Consider the following 18,005-nt stretch of genomic DNA (forward strand, 5'->3'; position numbering starts at 1 on the left):
CTAAAACGTTTCCGGAATCGTTAAAATCTCTTCAAAGTAACATTTATTTATTGCTTTTAAGTTAGGCGTGCTTAAAGCGCGTAATTGTATATATTTCTCCATTGATAAACATTGATTTTAAATTATAAATAAAATAAGATATTTGGTGAATTGTCATGTGAAAGTGTTTTATAATCTGAATAGATATGTTTTAATTTGAAGGTCTAAACCGGATTCTTTTTATTGCAGAAGCTAAATGCAAATGGTGATCGATGATCGAGCCTCGAGTTGTGCTTTCGGAATTCCACGTAAACCTTGCGTATTTGTGATGGGAATTCCGCCTCTTTTTAGAGAGCGGGTTCCTTTGGCTTGGATCATTACAAAGAGCCGGAATTTTCAGCTCACCAGTTTTTGTAATGTACAGTCATACATAAACGAATTACTAATGTAAAAAAATATACATTATGTAATTTTAAAAATATAAAACTGTATTTATATTCTTTAGAACACACTCTACATGGAGTACAACATGGAGACACATCTCAAAACAAAGTCAACAAATTTTCCAATCGTTGTTTGTGTATTTTTATACGCTTTTAACAATTTAGAGGTAAATGACATAAACTGTGATGACCACACAGCATGTATATTTCGAAGTTTTTAACTATTTACAGGTAAACGACATAAACTGATCAATCCAATTTTGTAAAACAAAAAGAATAAAACACCAAGTGCCTCAGCGTTGAGGGGGGTTGATCCTCTTTCTCCAATCAACTATCAATTAATGAAATGAGTCCAAAATTCACTTTGTTTCCGATCCGCGTTCTCACCTTTCCACTTTTCATCGTGTCATTTGTTTCTACGTAGCACGATCGAGCTCACTCATCTCACTGTCTCTCGTGTTCATGTTCTACCTAAAGCAGGAGTCGGGAACCTTTTTGACTAAGAGAGCCATAAAAGTAAAATATTTAGAAATGTTTTTCAGTGAGAGCCACACGCACGCGCGCCTGGAAATACAAACGCTCGTGTGCGTGCGTCCCCACACACAATTTGCCGGTCCAGGGGCGAAGTTACTGCTAGCTAGCCGGCACACGGCTCATAAGCTTGCTATCTGCATTGCTATCTGCAATCTACTTCTCACAGAAGTATGTTGATGCTAACGTTAACATGGGGCTTGTTAAAATGTCACTGACATTCGACTGTTTCATCGATGGTATTGTTTCATTGCAAATTAGAATCAGAACATTTTCTCTCCTCAAAGGCTAATGCTCCGGTGCATTCACGCTGAAGTGCACTCGTTGGGCTCATTTAAAGGGGCGTTTACCTGTTTCAACATGACGGCCACTATCATCCGGGGAGTTTACCTGTTTCAACATGACGGCCACTATCATCCAATCAAAATGGCGCTTTCGGCCATTCTAGCTCAGCGTCATCCAATCAAAATTGCGCTTTCCGCCAACTGCAGCCCCAACGGGAAATGAACGGCAAAAAATCAGAATCATCTTTATTGCCAAGTATATAGAACACACAAGGAATTTGTTTCCGGTCGAACACGCTGCACTAGTATCATCAGCAAAAAAATTGCAAAGAGGCACTATACAATTTCATTTGGGCTACTGTTCAAACGAGAATATGTATTTAGTTTTATCGGCGAGCCATATGCAATCATCAAAAGAGCCATATATGGCTCGCGAGCCATAGGTTCCCGACCCCTGAGTTCTAAAGTGTGCTGCTGTGTGTCTCTAATGATGTCTAATCCCTCCCCTTCTCCTCACTGGGGGAGGTCCTATACGCGGGAGCCGGCTCCAGTCGTTCATATCACATAGCCTGTTCGTTCACGAACGACACATCACTACTTCGTCCCATATGTTCATACTTACGCTAGATATTTCTACGTTTAAAAACGTCACGTAAATGACCCAATTGGTTGCAACCAGGCCTCTACTGTATTCTTAAAACACAGCATGATACATTCATTCCCTATTTAGAGGGAGTAGTTAGTTAATAATTCGCTCCTTTTACCCAAAATGGCGCTGACATAGTGGAAATATGTTGTCTAGACAGTCATATTTTCACGTTTATGAATCAAACCCAATTTTAGACTTGAACATTTTAAGTTTTCAATTGTATTAAAGGGAGCCTCGTCGTGACCATTGGAGGGAACTTCTGGGATTTACACACCGTTGTTGTATTTCATAATGACACAGCGTCCACTGCTTTGACTTGACCCTCCCACTCCCTTACTTGTCGCGCACCCAGCTTCCTGATTGATTATGGCGATAATAACCCGCCTCACCGCCACTCAACCCCCTTTCCTTTCAATCTTCTCCTCGTCCGTCACAAGACTTTATTCGTCTTTCGGTGTTTTTCGTCGCACAATGACAGAATCCATAAGCGAAGTAACCCGGTTCGACTTCCTGGTGGTCGGCGGAGGTTCCGGAGGTCTGGCTGGGGCTCGGAGGGCGGCGGAGCTTGGCGCAAAAGCAGCCGTGATCGAGAGTCATAAACTTGGAGGTACCTGCGTGAGTAACAACTGCAAACATCTGACCGTTACCAGCGTGGACGCGAAGCCTCCGGAAGCTTCCCTGGTCGACCGTTAAGTACAAGTGCAGTGTTTGATATAAACACCGAGTTCTTACTGACAGACACGATATAAGTATGGTTAAGGTATAAGGTGGACCGTGTTGTTTTTCAAATGTTCTAATTTCTATTGTTAAAACGTTTACACATATTGGAGTCCCTGTCTACAAAAACGAACAAAGTAGTTTTACCGTGCACAATACACGTGTGGTGTCACGGGGAAGTGCGCCTTTCATCCCTTTCATGTCGTTCAAGCCATTTGATCTCCTTGATGTGCGTCTCAACTTGACGCATTTACCACGCATGAAAATGGGTATAAAAGTAGCCGTCGCGGGACAGAAAGAATCAGAATCACACGGACTGCCAAGGAATCACAGAGACTTGCTGAGACCCGTACAGGCACGCCCGGCCAACGCCGGGCGTCGGACGGAAGTCACGGCACCGAAGAATGACTTGCTCGACTCCACGCCACGATCAAGCTCACGGACACATTACATCTGCGGGTCACTTCCCTGGGAGATCTGACAACGAACCTACCTACAAATAAATAGAAACATCAAACTCTTTACACGCACGCACAGACATCTATGCTCTTTAAGCTCTCAGTCGTACAGGAGTGGTCCGTCGATGAAAAGGTTTCTTCAGCCGTCATCTGTACTTCTTTGAAGATCCCGGACGTTTCGCTTCTTATCCAAGAAACTTCGTCAGCAAGCTTGGATAAGAAGCGAAACGTCCGACACCTTCAAAGAAGTACCGATGACGGCTGAAGAAACCTTTTCATCGATGCACGCACACACAGTTTTTTGCTTCAAAAAGTCACAGTGCAGTATACATACTGTATTATTTTGTAACATACTACCGAGCACTGTTTTATCCTCTACTGCTTTGGTTCTAAAAAATTGTACACCGATATGACAAACAAAAAAAAAACAGTATCATAGTTGCCCTTACTATTTGGGGGGAACATGACAGAGCACTAAAACTAAAAATTACCATTGTTTTAAAGCATTGATATCTGCATTGTGCAAAGAGTTCTTAAAAAATAAAATCAAATTGTACTACAGAGTTTAATAAAACTGAAATATACATAAGCAAAGATTCTTTCAAGTTTTACTAAAGGCAATTCACATCCCACATTTTGAAAATTTCTCCAATCATGCTTTCATGCTTTAATATCCAATCTGGCAATCAATAAAGAATCATGTTTTCTTCTACACAGTATTAAGGGTTCCCAAACTTCTATTCTATACAGGTGATCTCAATAAACGCAGTATTATACATGCATTTGACTATTTGAGTTGAATTGTTGAAGTAAAATACTACAATGTTGTATTAAGAATGAGGCTCATATATGTTTGTGTTTTCCAAATTTAGGTGCCACAAAATTAAACAAAATCTTATCACTTTATTAATCCCATTGGGAAAATTATACACCATAAAATTCAGTTAGCTACTGAAGAGAAGTGGCTTAATTTCTCAATATGTTCGCCTTGAGAAATAGTTGTTTGGAAATATTAGGTTCTGCATATGTCGTGGCTTATGACAAGCAAAGTTGTGAAGATTATTTTTTTTTCTTTTGTGTGACTTCTGCCGTGTTCCACAAATGTATATTAAAAAAAAACAATGTAATAAGAACGTGAACAAATATCTGTAATGATGAAGAACCATGTTTACATTTTTTTGACACAACCTGTACATTTTTGGACCAAGGATTTTGTTTTAATGTAAACAGACATGGTTCATTTTAACACATTTAAAAGAATATATTTTTATACTTCTACTATTGTCAAATTTAACGGAGACTCTGTCCTCTTCATTTTTTTCCAGGTCAATGTCGGCTGTGTCCCAAAGAAGGTATGCTTTTTCCACTCTTTGTAGACGCTATCATCCCTCCTCAAAACTGTAATATTGGATTGGATTGGATATGCCTTTATTAGTCTCACAGTGGAGAAATTTACATTTCACAGCAGCAAAGTGATGAAATAATAATAATAATAATAATATCACACTCAACTTAAATTTTGAGGCTCTTTTCTCCTCCTTTCCAGGTCATGTGGAATGCGGCGGTGCATGCAGAATTTCTTCATGACCACGCTGATTACGGCTTTAGTGTTGAAAAAGTTAATTTCAATTGGGAGTAAGTATTTCATATGTTGCTGTTTTGTTGAGAAACTTGAGAAACAATGTGTGTTTCTAAAAGTGGGAAGTAACATTAAGCACAGTATAAAATATGTATGCACAAACATTACAAAGATCATATGACCAAACCTGGAACGTGAACAAACTCCCAATGTATGCTCGAGGGTGCTGAAATGGTAGTTGGAACACTATTTTCGCAAATTCAGATTCCAACCGTGTCTCCAAGCTGCAGCTCATTCAGCGATGCTGCTAACCTGTTCTGTGGGTTTGATCACGCTTTTGTGTCAATTGTTGACATTAATTCCAATCTCCAGAGTGTAACATTGCCCAACGTGGTTAAAAACCCCTCCCCCAACCTGAAATTAACTCATTCACTGCCATTCACAAATGTATTCGGGAATTGAAAATATGACGTAGAGCGCTATTCTCCGGTTTTGTTTTTTCTTGCTTTAAAGCGCTGTCTATGGCCTCTGGCAATGTTTTCTCCTTCCACAAGGGACCAGCATTTATTTATTTTCCATGTTGGCGCTTTGTTCCAGCTTCAGCTGTTGTTTAAGCGATATATAAACCATTGCATTGTATTTTGGACAGCCACCCTCATTTCAAGCTTAGATAACACCAGACTGATATAATTTAGGAATTAACTCTTTTTTTGTGATGAAAGAAGATAGTCTAAGTTTTTTTACGCTGCATTGAACGTTTAAGTAGTCCTACAACTCAATATTCTGTTGGTCTTGGAATTCGATTGACAATGACAAAAACCCTGGCACTGGAGTGTACACATTTTAACACGTCTGGTAGTGAATGAGTTAATGAACATCTGTTGTGATTTTTTTTTTCTGTAGAATTCAAATTCTACAAATGAAATATTTAATTAAATATTTTGTATTGATTATTCTTGCTCAAAAAAACCTTCTTCCACTATGTTGAGTTGTCTTGAAAGTGGAGACAAAAAAAAATGAACTTTCAAGGAGTCCAAATTGAATTTTAAATGCTTGATATCTAATAACCCTGTATTTTCAGAACACTGAAAACAAAAAGGGACGCTTACATCAGTCGACTGAATCAAATTTATCGCAACAATCTTGATAAGGTAACTATGAAACCGTTTACTAAGTGTGACAAAAAAAAAAAAACATTCCCAAACCTCCAGAGGGTTCTCCAATTTAAAAAAAAAATCTATATACTACAAGTAATAATGATTCACTTTTATCTTGGATAGGCTAAAATCCAAACCATTGAAGGTTATGCCAGGTTCACGAGTGACCCAGAGCCAACGTTAGAGGTCAATGGCAGGAAGTACACGGCGCCTCACATCCTTATCGCCACTGGGGGGCAGCCGTCTGTGTTGACTGATGCTGAGATTCCAGGTGGACAAAGACTTTTAATCTGTCATCAGCTTTGGTGTATGAGTCAACTGTTTTCCTTTGCTGACCGACACCATTTTTTTGTTTCCTAACTGACATCAGAAAAACGTTTTATAGCATCTAAAATACCCAAAACACGCAGACTGATATTTTAGTCAAATGCAAAACACCAATAAAAATGACTTAAAGTGTCCCAAAACTACTTCAAAATGACCTCAGAGATGGCGAGCGTCAGAAGGTCCCGTCCCCTTGTTCGTGACGTCACGCTAGGACATCTTGACTTGCTCTAGAATCAAAACAATGGCTTCAGATTTGGAGAAGATTCCTTCTTCTTACTCATCCAGTTATGAATATGATTCAAATAGTTCTGAAGCGGAAAGCATACATTTTTGCAATCGATTAAAGAAGTCCTTCCGTATCAATTCGATCCGTCAGGACTCCAATGTAGTGTCCCAGAATATGCACAAGATGGCGCCCAAGCTCCGTTGGAAATGGGCTGATTTGTCTGCTGGGAATGTGTGTCAACTAGTATCAAATAGTAGTCTTGGTGCAACACATAACGATTCACCATCGTGTTATTTATGCGTTTTCCTTCTAATTTCGCCATCATCACAGATAAACACGAAATTTTCAGACCAAGCAAAGTACCCAAAATGCATTGTGTGTCGCTTTCTCAGTCAGGGGCATTCCTGACGTGACGTCACGTCAGGAATCGTCACCAACTCAAAAACAAGACTTCCTGAATATTCAGTCTTAAAACGTAAAATATAGCTATATGCCGTGGAATCTTTATAAAATATGCTCAGTAGAAGTCATTTGATTTGATTTTATAAATTATGGACACAACTTGTCCGGGGGCGTCGGTTGTCCTTTAAAGGATAGATGTTTGGATCTTCTAATATAATATATTCATAATATTTGTTGTTTGATAAATGCAGGAGCAAGTCTAGGAATCACCAGTGATGGCTTTTTTGAGCTTGAAAGCCTTCCAAAGTAAGCTTTTAATTAATTCTGTGCTTATTTTTTGATGCCGTGCTGATAGAAATGTATACAGAAATGAGTAATTAATATTCCTTTGGTCAACAGGCGTAGTGTTGTTGTGGGTGCTGGTTACATTGCTGTGGAAATGGCAGGCATCCTTATGAACCTGGGTTCGAAAACCTCCCTAATCATACGGCAAAATGAGGTAAGAAGATGAGTGAAAATGAAATGTACTTTTTAGTTGTGCAGTTAGTGTCCAAAATCTGAAAAAAATTGAGCTGCGAATTGGGCATTTTCAGAAAGTCCCGCCCGCAGTTCGTGACGTCACGCCAAGACGTCTTGCATTGGTGGAGAATCAAAACAATGGCTTCAGATTAGGAGAATATGCTTTCTTGTTACACATCCAGTTATGAATATGATGCAAATAGTTCTGAAGAGGAAAGCATACATGTTTGCAATCGATTAAATAATTTATTCCGTGCCATTTTGAGGCAACATTGGGGGGAAATCGATGAGAAGGTTTCTTCAGCCGTCATCTGTACAAATGTGAAGGTTTCGGACGTTTTCGCCTCCTATCCAAGAGGCTTCGTACGAAGATGACGGCTGAAGAAACCTTCTCATCGATGGACCACTCCTGTACGACTGAGAGCTTACACAGACGTATTGGGGGGAAATGTATCACCCAAAAAGAGGCAGAAAATGGCGTCCAAGCTCCTGTGATGAATTAATCAGCCAGTTTCCACAGGCTGATAAATTCCTTCCATGGAGCTTGGTCGCCCTCTTCTGGCGGCCTTTTGGTGCTACACGAGGTTTTCAGATCCATCAAGCACAAATGCTCCCTTGCTTAATTTATCGTAAATATCCCTTTCTGATGATTTTGCTCCAGTTATCATTTGTCCATACACTGCTCAGCATGTTGCACAATGCAATGTTTGCGTTGCGTCGTCTGCTACAAGCCACGTAAACTCCTTTTTCCATGATGCTTTTAATAAAAATAATACATTTAATTTCGAAGCGCCTTTCAAAACTCTCAAGGACACTTTACAGTCACGGGATAATGTAGCGCCATAAATTTTGTTAGCTTCTTTTGAATCTTCTGGTGCTGAGGTTCTGTGCATCAACTTTGGAAAATGATATGCAAATGCACGACCTTTTAACGCTCTGGAAAGTCGGGAAGCAGGCTTCTGATTGGCTGCCGTGCCGAGAATGCAAATTGACAAACAAACCGAAATTCGGAAATTTTAAAATCAAACGAAGATTTCGAATAATTTATTCCGATTTCGAAATCGTTGTTCAAACGTTTGCTTTATTGAAAACAGCAAACGTTTGTCTTGATTGATTTATTTTTTTCAAGTTATCGGCCATCCTGGCGGAGACGTTTTGTAAGTTGTACGCCCGACGTAAAAGTTGCACGCCCCGGGCATCCGGGCAGACGTTGTTTCAGACACTGGAGAATGATGAGTGTATAGATACAGCACACGTGTTCTGATTCATGAGCAAATAATACATTAAACTCCAAAATCAAAGCACTATAGGTGACGCTCTTACTCTTTACTTGTTTTGTAGGTTTTGAGGAACTTTGACAGCTTTATAAGCAATAACTGCACCAAAGAGCTCCAGAACTCTGGAGTGGATTTGCAGAAGAACGCTCAGGTGACATCGGTGCACAAAACCGACAAGGGGCTGGAAGTGACGTTGGTCAGCAAAGACACTGGCAAGAGCAGCACTATTTCAGAAGTGGACTGTGTTCTGTGGGCCATCGGCAGGAAGCCCAACATCTCTGGACTGAATATTGGCCAGATGGTATGTGATCACTTTTATATTGCAATTGTCCATTGACTTTAAGATGGTTTGTTGTGTGTTATTCACATGTGCAAATAGGGAGGGTTATTTTAAATAAGATCATGGACATTCCCGGATGTCAAAGACCTAAGTCAGTGAAAGTTAGTATCAGGAAAAACGTAAAAAAAATATTTAAAATTTGATTATGATAATAATAATAATAATAATAATAATGATTTTGATTTGCCCCGCGACCCTAATGAGGAATAAGCGGTACGGAAAATGAGATGAGAGATGAGAGATTTGCTTTTATTAGTCTCGCAGTGGAGAAATTTACATTTCACAGCAGCAAAGTTATGAAAGGAATGAAAGTAGAAAAACAAAATACATGAGCTGCTGGACAGGCAGCCACTCTCGCGGCGCCGTCTTGAAGTCAAAAGAACAAAATAATAATAATACATTTTATTTATTTCAAAACTCTCAAGGACACTTTACAGTCATATAATTTTTTTGTGCGAGTGAGCAGCGGCAGCCATTCACGCTCACTCTTAGAAGTGTAAGACACGAGAAATGTTACGGGCATTCCACTTAAGTGGTTCCACAAAATTTCATAAATACATAACCTAAATGTTGTTATTCCACCATTCTGTTTTAAAGCAGCTTTGTTTGGTAATACTATATAATAATTGTTCATTTGCCTATACAGTAATTTTTCCCTCTCAAACTTTTTGACTTATTTGGCAACGTCAAGGAAGTTGACATGATGGCTGGAAACATCACTGCACTTTTAAAGTAACCAATCATATTGTTCTGATGTCATCCCTGATCACACTGACTGTCAGGGAAGGTGCATTCCTTTCATCACTTTGCTGCTGTGAAATGTAAATTCTCCACTGTGAGACTAATAAAGGCATATCCAATCCAATCCAATCTAGAAAATGAGTATATGTGATCTATTAAATCGGTGATACAGTGCTCAATTTCATTAAATGATTTGTTTGACTATCTCTCAGCTTTCTCCCTTTTTATTTCTCAAGTATTTTCATTTGGTGCATGTTGTTGGCACTGTGTTTGGGAACGGCTTACACTATTTTAGCAGAAAAATCTGGTGTGAATATGAATTAAAATGGAAGCTGAATGGTGTACACTTCTATTAGTGGTTCATTAACAAAGGTAGAATTTCGCTGTTGGATTGTTCACTAACAGAAAAATATCCTACAGGTACTGTTTACCATGAATGCAGAACCGTTGATGACTCAAAATGCTAACGACAGGGAATGTCTTTTGAATACAAAGTCCTGTATGACAGTTTTTGGGTGTGGGTGCTGATGGATGTGGGTGTGTGTGTTGTCAGGGTGTAGACACAGATGAACATGGTCACATCATGGTGGATGAATACCAAAACACCAGTCGACCAGGAATCTACGCTGTCGGAGATGTATGTGGCAGAGCTCTTCTCACGCCTGGTAAGGATGTGGAGAAGTGGAGTGAACATGAATTACAATGTTTACAGTACCTTAAACTCTCTCTGTGGCAACTGAAATCAGTTAGAAATAACGCCCTATATTCATCATGATCACAGTCTTAAAGGACAAATAACTTCTACTGAGCATATTTTACAAAGATTCCACGGCATATAGCTATATTTTACGTTTGAAGAATCGCGCTGAATATTCAGGAAGTCTTGTTTTCGAGTTGATGACGATGCCTGATGTGACGTCACATCTGGAACGCCCCTGACCAAGAAAGCGACACACAATGCATTTTGGGTACTTTGTTTGTACTGAAAACTTCGGGTTGATCCGTGTTGATGGCGAAATTAGAAGGAAAAAACATAACGCGATGGTGAATCGTTGTGTGTTGCACCAAGACTACTATTTGATACTAGTTGACACAAATTCCCAGCAGATAAATCAGCCCATTTCCAAAGGAGCTTGGGCGCCATCTAGTGCATTTTCTGGGCGCTACATTGGAGTCCAGACGCCTCAAAATGAGACAGAAGGACTTCTTTAATCGATTGCAAACATTTATGCTTTCCTCTTCAAAACTATTTGAATCATATTCATCACTGGATGAGTAACAAGAAAGCATCATCTCCGAATCTGAAGCCATTGTTTTGATTCTAGAGCAAGGCAAGAAGTCCTGGCGTGACGTCACGAACAAGGGGTCGGGATCTTCTGAAACGGAAACTTTCTGAGGTCATTTTGAAGTAGTTTTGGGACACTTGAAGTCATTTTTATTGGTGTTTTGCATTTGACTAAAAATATCAGCCTGCTTGTTTTGGGTATTTTAGATGCTATAAAACGTTTTTCCGATGTCAGTTAAGAAACAAAAAAAAAATGGTGTCGGTTGTCCTTTAATCAATATATTTGTGATTGCTTTTCTCCCCATCATCTCCATGAGAAAAACATAATGTTTATACTGTCTCGATAGGTGTTTCCCTATGCCTCACAATTCCTACATTTTTTTTTCTTCAGTAGTCATCTTCTAACTTTTAGAAGAGTCATCTTCTAACTTTTAGAAGATGACGACTAAAGGGATAAATTTAGAATCTAAGCTCAGCCATAATTATAATGCTTTCCAAAGATGTTCTATTTGTGAAGTATGTTAATTTCAGCAAGGGCTAAAAGTATACGATTCACAAAGTCCTTGGGAGAAAAATGTTGTGCAATCAACTGTACGTTTTTGTTTGCCAGTTGCCATTGCTGCAGGCAGAAAGCTGGCGCACAGACTGTTTGAAGGCAAGAAGGATTCAAAGTTGGACTATTCCAACATTCCCACAGTGGTGTTCAGTCACCCACCCATTGGCACAGTGGGCCTCACAGAAGGTGAGTTGGAAATGCCTCTGCCAGTGTCAATTCCACTTGTCTCTGGACTGTTACCTTCTATTTTTCACCCGCTCCCCTCCCAACAGAGGAGGCAATAATAAGCAAAGGCAAAGAGAATGTGAAGATCTACAAGACCTCGTTCACACCGCTCTATCACGCCATAACCAGTCGCAAGACTTCTTGCATCATGAAGATGGTGTGTGTGGGCAAGGAGGAGAAGGTAGGTCTTACCTGGTTCACAAAGTTTCAAATTTAAATGATTGTTGATAGAAAAGCACTACTTGTCTATATTAGACAGGACTATAAATCAAGTTCCTCCTCTTACTTCAAAATAGTTTTTTGACAGCATAGTGCCAATGCAGTGCTATTAAATTAGACAAGGCTTTGTCCTAAGCACAAAACAAGGGCAAAGGTGAGATTTGTTGCAAATAACAGAGGGTACAGATATTCTCCCCCTTCCTAATTCTTTGCATATTTATTATATACAAAAGTTTCAGTTCATCAAACCAATTTTAATATCACAGAGAGACTACACAAGAAATAAAAAAATGCAGTTTGTAAATGACAATTTCATGTACAGTAAAGTCTCGTTATATCAATATCGGTTATATCGATAGTACTGCTTATTACAATACTATTTCTACGAACGCAAGGAGAAAATTTACATGCCGCAGGATCGGATATATCGATAGTCCGGTTATATCGACATTTTTTCCGACTCCCGAGAATATCGATATAACGAGACTTTACCGTATTTTGACACAAATGCACATATATACACACTTGCAAAAAATATTAGCATCAAAGTCAATTTTGTAAATAAAATATAGCTTTTTATTTAGAATGTATTTTGGGCTTGTTTTAAAACCGAATAGGTGGTTTTGGTGAAATGAAAAAATATTTTACTTAAAAAAACAGAATAAGGTAGAAACACGCTCATTTTAGTCATGAAATAAGGAAGCCTAATGTTTTATTTGACTGTGTGTTTTACATTGTCATAAAATTATATTCTGTGAGCCCTGAAAGATCAGACAGAATCCTCGAAATTGGCTGGCACTTTTTTTTTTCTTTAAGGCTGGCATTGAAATAGTTCAACACCTCCTCAGGATGCTGGCCACCTCTGCTAAAACTAGCTACAGTAAAGTCTCGTTATATCGATATCGGATTAGTCTCGCAGTGGAGAAATTTACATTTCACAGCAGCAAAGTTATGAAAGGAATGAAAGTAGAAAAACAAAATACATGAGCTGCTGGACAGGCAGCCACTCTCGCGGCGCCGTCTTGAAGTCAAAAGAACAAAATAATAATAATACATTTTATTTATTTCAAAACTCTCAAGGACACTTTACAGTCATATAATTTTTTTGTGCGAGTGAGCAGCGGCAGCCATTCACGCTCACTCTTAGAAGTGTAAGACACGAGAAATGTTACGGGCATTCCACTTAAGTAGTTCCACAAAATTTCATAAACACATAACCTAAATGTTGTTATTCCACCATTCTGTTTTAAAGCAGCTTTGTTTGGTAATATTATATAATAATTATTCATTTGCCTATACAGTAATTTTTCCCTCTCAAACTTTTTGACTTATTTGGCAACGTCAAGGAAGTTGACATAATGGCTGGAAACATCACTGCACTTTTAAAGTAACCAATCATATTGTTCTGATGTCATCCCTGATCACACTGACTGTCAGGGAAGGTGCATCTAGAAAATGAGTATATGTGATCTATTAAATCGGTGATACAGTGCTCAATTTCATTAAATGATTTGTTTGACTATCTCTCAGCTTTCACCCTTTTTATTTCTCAAGTATTTTCATTTGGTGCATGTTGTTGGCACTGTGTTTGCGAACGGCTTACACTATTTTAGCAGAAAAATCTGGTGTGAATGTGAATTAAAATGGAAGCTGAATGGTGTACACTTCTATTAGTGGTTCATTAACAAAGGTAGAATTTCGCTGTTGGATTGTTCACTAACAGAAAAATATCCTACAGGTACTGTTTACCATGAATGCAGAACCGTTGATGACTCAAAATGCTAACGACAGGGAATGTCTTTTGAATACAAAGTCCTGTATGACAGTTTTTGGGTGTGGGTGCTGATGGATGTGGGTGTGTGTGTTGTCAGGGTGTAGACACAGATGAACATGGTCACATCATGGTGGATGAATACCAAAACACCAGTCGACCAGGAATCTACGCTGTCGGAGATGTATGTGGCAGAGCTCTTCTCACGCCTGGTAAGGATGTGGAGAAGTGGAGTGAACATGAATTACAATGTTTACAGTACCTTAAACTCTCTCAGTGGCAACTGAAATCAGTTAGAAATAACGCCCTATATTCATCATGATCACAGTCTTAAAGGACAAATAACTTCTACTGAGCGTATTTTACAAAGATTCCACGGCATATAGCTATATTTTACGTTTGAAGAATCGCGCTGAATATTCAGGAAGTCTTGTTTTCGAGTTGATGACGATGCCTGATGTGACGTCACATCTGGAACGCCCCTGACCAAGAAAGCGACACACAATGCATTTTGGGTACTTTGTTTGTACTGAAAACTTCGGGTTGATCCGTGTTGATGGCGAAATTAGAAGGAAAAAACATAACGCGATGGTGAATCGTTGTGTGTTGCACCAAGACTACTATTTGATACTAGTTGACACAAATTCCCAGCAGACAAATCAGCCCATTTCCAACGGAGCTTGGGCGCCATCTTGTGCATTTTCTGGGCGCTACATTGGAGTCCAGACGCCTCAAAATGAGACAGAAGGACTTCTTTAATTGATTGCAAACATTTATGCTTTCCTCTTCAAAACTATTTGGATCATATTCATCACTGGATGAGTAACAAGAAAGCATCATCTCTGAATCTGAAGCCATTGTTTTGATTCTCGAGCAAGGCAAGACGTCCTGGCGTGACGTCACGAACAAGGGGTCTGGACCTTCTGAAACTGAAACTTTCTGAGGTCATTTTGAAGTAGTTTTGGGACACTTGAAGTCATTTTTATTGGTGTTTTGCATTTGACTAAAAATATCAGCCTGCTTGTTTTGGGTATTTTAGATGCTATAAAACGTTTTTCCGATGTCAGTTAAGAAACAAAAAAAAATGGTGTCGGTTGTCCTTTAATCAATATATTTGTGATTGCTTTTCTCCCCATCATCTCCATGAGAAAAACATAATGTTTATACTGTCTCGATAGGTGTCTCCCTATGCCTCACAATTCCTACATTTTTTTTTCTTCAGTAGTCATCTTCTAACTTTTAGAAGATGACGACTAAAGGGATAAATTTAGAATCTAAGCTCAGCCCTAATTACAATGCTTTCCAAAGATGTTCTATTTGTGAAGTATGTTAATTTCAGCAAGGGCTAAAAGTATACGATTCACAAAGTCCTTGGGAGAAAAATGTTGTGCAATCAACTGTACGTTTTTGTTTGCCAGTTGCCATTGCTGCAGGCAGAAAGCTGGCGCACAGACTGTTTGAAGGCAAGAAGGATTCAAAGTTGGACTATTCCAACATTCCCACAGTGGTGTTCAGTCACCCACCCATTGGCACAGTGGGCCTCACAGAAGGTGAGTTGGAAATGCCTCTGCCAGTGTCAATTCCACTTGTCTCTGGACTGTTACCTTCTATTTTTCACCCGCTCCCCTCCCAACAGAGGAGGCAATAATAAGCAAAGGCAAAGAGAATGTGAAGATCTACAAGACCTCGTTCACACCGCTCTATCACGCCATAACCAGTCGCAAGACTTCTTGCATCATGAAGATGGTGTGTGTGGGCAAGGAGGAGAAGGTAGGTCTTACCTGGTTCACAAAGTCTCAAATTTAAATGATTGTTGATAGAAAAGCACTACTTGTCTATATTAGACAGGACTATAAATCAAGTTCCTCCTCTTACTTCAAAATAGTTTTTTGACAGCATAGTGCCAATGCAGTGCTATTAAATTAGACAAGGCTTTGTCCTAAGCACAAAACAAGGGCAAAGGTGAGATTTGTTGCAAATAACAGAGGGTACAGATATTCTCCCCCTTCCTAATTCTTTGCATATTTATTACAGTAAAGTCTCGTTATATCGATATCGGATATATCGATAGTCCCGGTTATATCGATACTATTTCTATGCACGCACGGAGAAAATTACATGCAAACAGGGTCGGATATATCGATAGTCCCGGTTATATCCATATTTTTTTCGGACTCCCTTGAATATCGATATAACGAGACTTTACTGTAATTTGGGATACACACTTTTCGCCTTACACACTGTCTGGGAATCAATTAAGTTTGTAAGCCAATGTCCCACTGTAAATCCAATCCAATGCGAAACAGGCTAAGACAGTATCTGTTTTCTCCTCCAGGTTGTTGGACTGCACATGCAGGGTCCGGGCTGTGATGAGATGCTGCAGGGTTTTGCTGTTGCTGTCAAGCTTGGCGCTACCAAAGCAGATTTTGATAAGACTGTTGCCATTCACCCGACCTCATCTGAGGAGCTTGTCACCATGCGTTAACGGAATAAATCTGAGACTCAATTACATGTTAATTCTACAAGAAAGTACATCTGATGAATTGCTTCATAAAATAACACTCATTTTAAATTGACCCTTGTTGTGCATATCATTTGTTTTTCTTCTGCCTTTCACCAAGACCAAGTTGTCGCTTTCTGAAATTGTACTATGGGTGTTGATCATTGAGTGGTAATTAAAGGACAACCGACGCCTCCGGACAAGTTGTGTCCATAATTTGTGAAATGGCTTCAAATGACTTCTACTGAGCGTATTTTACAAAGATTCCACCGCATATAGCTATGTTTTACGTTTTAAGACTCACGCTGAACATTCAGGAAGTCTTGTTTTTGAGTTGGTGATGAGTCGGTACGTGACGTCACTAAAGGACCGCCCTTTACCGTAAAAAAAGATGCACTGTAGCAGCCCTTCCATCACGTCAATGTATTTTGCTGTACTTTGCTGTCTGGGGACCTCGTGTTGCACCCAAAAGCCGCTAGAAGGGCAGAAGAGGGCATCCAAGCGCCATATAAGGAATTTATCAGCCTGTGTAAACAGAGGTGGCCACAGGATGTTGCCATTTTGTGCCTCTTTTTTTGGGTGAGAGATTTTCCCCCAATGTTGCCTCAAAATGGCACAAATAAATTATTTAATCGATTGCAAACATGTATGCTTTCCTCTTGAGAACTATTTGAGTCATATTCATAACTGGATGTGTAACAAGAAAACAAACTGAATCTGAAGCCATTTTTTGGATTCACTAGCAATGCAAGACATCTTGTCGTGACGTCACGAACGGGGGGACGGGACTTTCTGAAAATGCCCAATTCGCAGCTCAATTTTTTTGCAGATTTTGGACACTTTAAGTCATTTATATTGGTGTTTTGTATTTGAATAAAAATATCATACTGCGTGTTTTGGGTATTTTAGATGCTTTAAACGTTTTTCTGATGTCAGTTAAAAAACAAAAAAGTGACATTGGTTGCCCTTTAAGTGGACTCTATTTCCAGTGATGGTATGATTGCATGAGAAGTCAAAAGACCTTGATTTGATTTTATGTTTGTTCATGACATATCTACTGTACTGTTGGAAAGGATAAATAAACATCCATTCATGTGTTTTGGGGATTTTCCTAGTTTTATTGAATGTTTCAAATCAACATTTTGTGTTGTAACAACCATCTAAAAGTAGACTCCCTTGTCCGTTGTGTTTAAGTTTACATCTGTTGCAATAGATAAAGAAACCAGAACTACTGTCACACCTAAACCAATAGTCTGAAAATTGCAGTCTTCAGTTGAGCTATGCTATTGAGCAACCAAGTATAATACTTCATCGAGGGCCAATCCTATCCTCAAAATGATAGGATTGTCCCTCGCTGATCTGTGACTTTCAACTGATCCGTATTGGGAAAAAAAAATGATTTTTATGTCATTAAAGTCAAGAATACGTCTATATAAGCTCTCAGTCGTACAGGAGTGGTCCATCGATGAAAAGGTTTCTTCAGCCGTCATCTGTACTTCTTTGAAGGTGTCAGACATTTCGCTTCTTATCCAAGAAACTTCGTCAGCAAACTGAAGTTACTTGGATAAGAAGCCAAACATCCGACACCTTCAATGAAGTACAGATGACGGCTGAAGAAACCTTTTCATCGATAAAGTCAAGAATGCCATATTTACAATTTTCTAAATAAATAAAATAAGTGAGACTCTTTTTGGTTGTTGTCTTTTTCATTGCATTGCAGACCTGATTATAGTCACAGTATCCATTTTGAAGAACAAAACATACTCATAAAAAAACAGAATGATTGAGCGCGCATTAAACATTTTTGCTGTTTTTTCTGT

At 39.1% G+C, this 18,005-nt stretch overlaps 1 protein-coding gene across 1 annotated transcript; it reads left to right on the forward strand.

Moving 5' to 3' along the window:
- Positions 1-2,158: 2,158 nt before the first annotated feature.
- On the forward strand, positions 2,159-17,291 carry gsr (glutathione reductase). The gene is made up of 12 exons (XM_089021557.1): positions 2,159-2,501; positions 4,387-4,413; positions 4,608-4,696; positions 5,722-5,791; positions 5,921-6,068; positions 7,004-7,058; positions 7,152-7,251; positions 8,613-8,849; positions 10,183-10,294; positions 11,525-11,656; positions 11,743-11,876; positions 16,021-17,291. Exons 1-12 carry the CDS (start codon positions 2,253-2,255, stop codon positions 16,168-16,170), a joined length of 1,503 nt encoding a protein of 500 aa, XP_088877683.1. The 5' UTR covers positions 2,159-2,252; the 3' UTR covers positions 16,171-17,291.
- Positions 17,292-18,005: the final 714 nt, after the last annotated feature.

This window comes from Hippocampus bargibanti, linkage group LG02 (assembly GCF_051943395.1).
Source record: "Hippocampus bargibanti isolate YZ-2025 linkage group LG02, ASM5194339v1, whole genome shotgun sequence".
Classification (NCBI taxonomy): domain Eukaryota; kingdom Metazoa; phylum Chordata; class Actinopteri; order Syngnathiformes; family Syngnathidae; genus Hippocampus; species Hippocampus bargibanti.

Excerpts from the sequence above, each read along its gene's own strand:
- gsr (XM_089021557.1), top strand. The coding sequence starts at position 2,253 with ATGGCGATAATAACCCGCCTCACCGCCACTCAACCCCCTTTCCTTTCA. Across the intron at positions 4,414-4,607 it reads TCGGCTGTGTCCCAAAGAAG|GTCATGTGGAATGCGGCGGT; the intron begins GTATGCTTTTTC and ends CCTCCTTTCCAG. Across the intron at positions 11,877-16,020 it reads GTGTGGGCAAGGAGGAGAAG|GTTGTTGGACTGCACATGCA; the intron begins GTAGGTCTTACC and ends TTTCTCCTCCAG.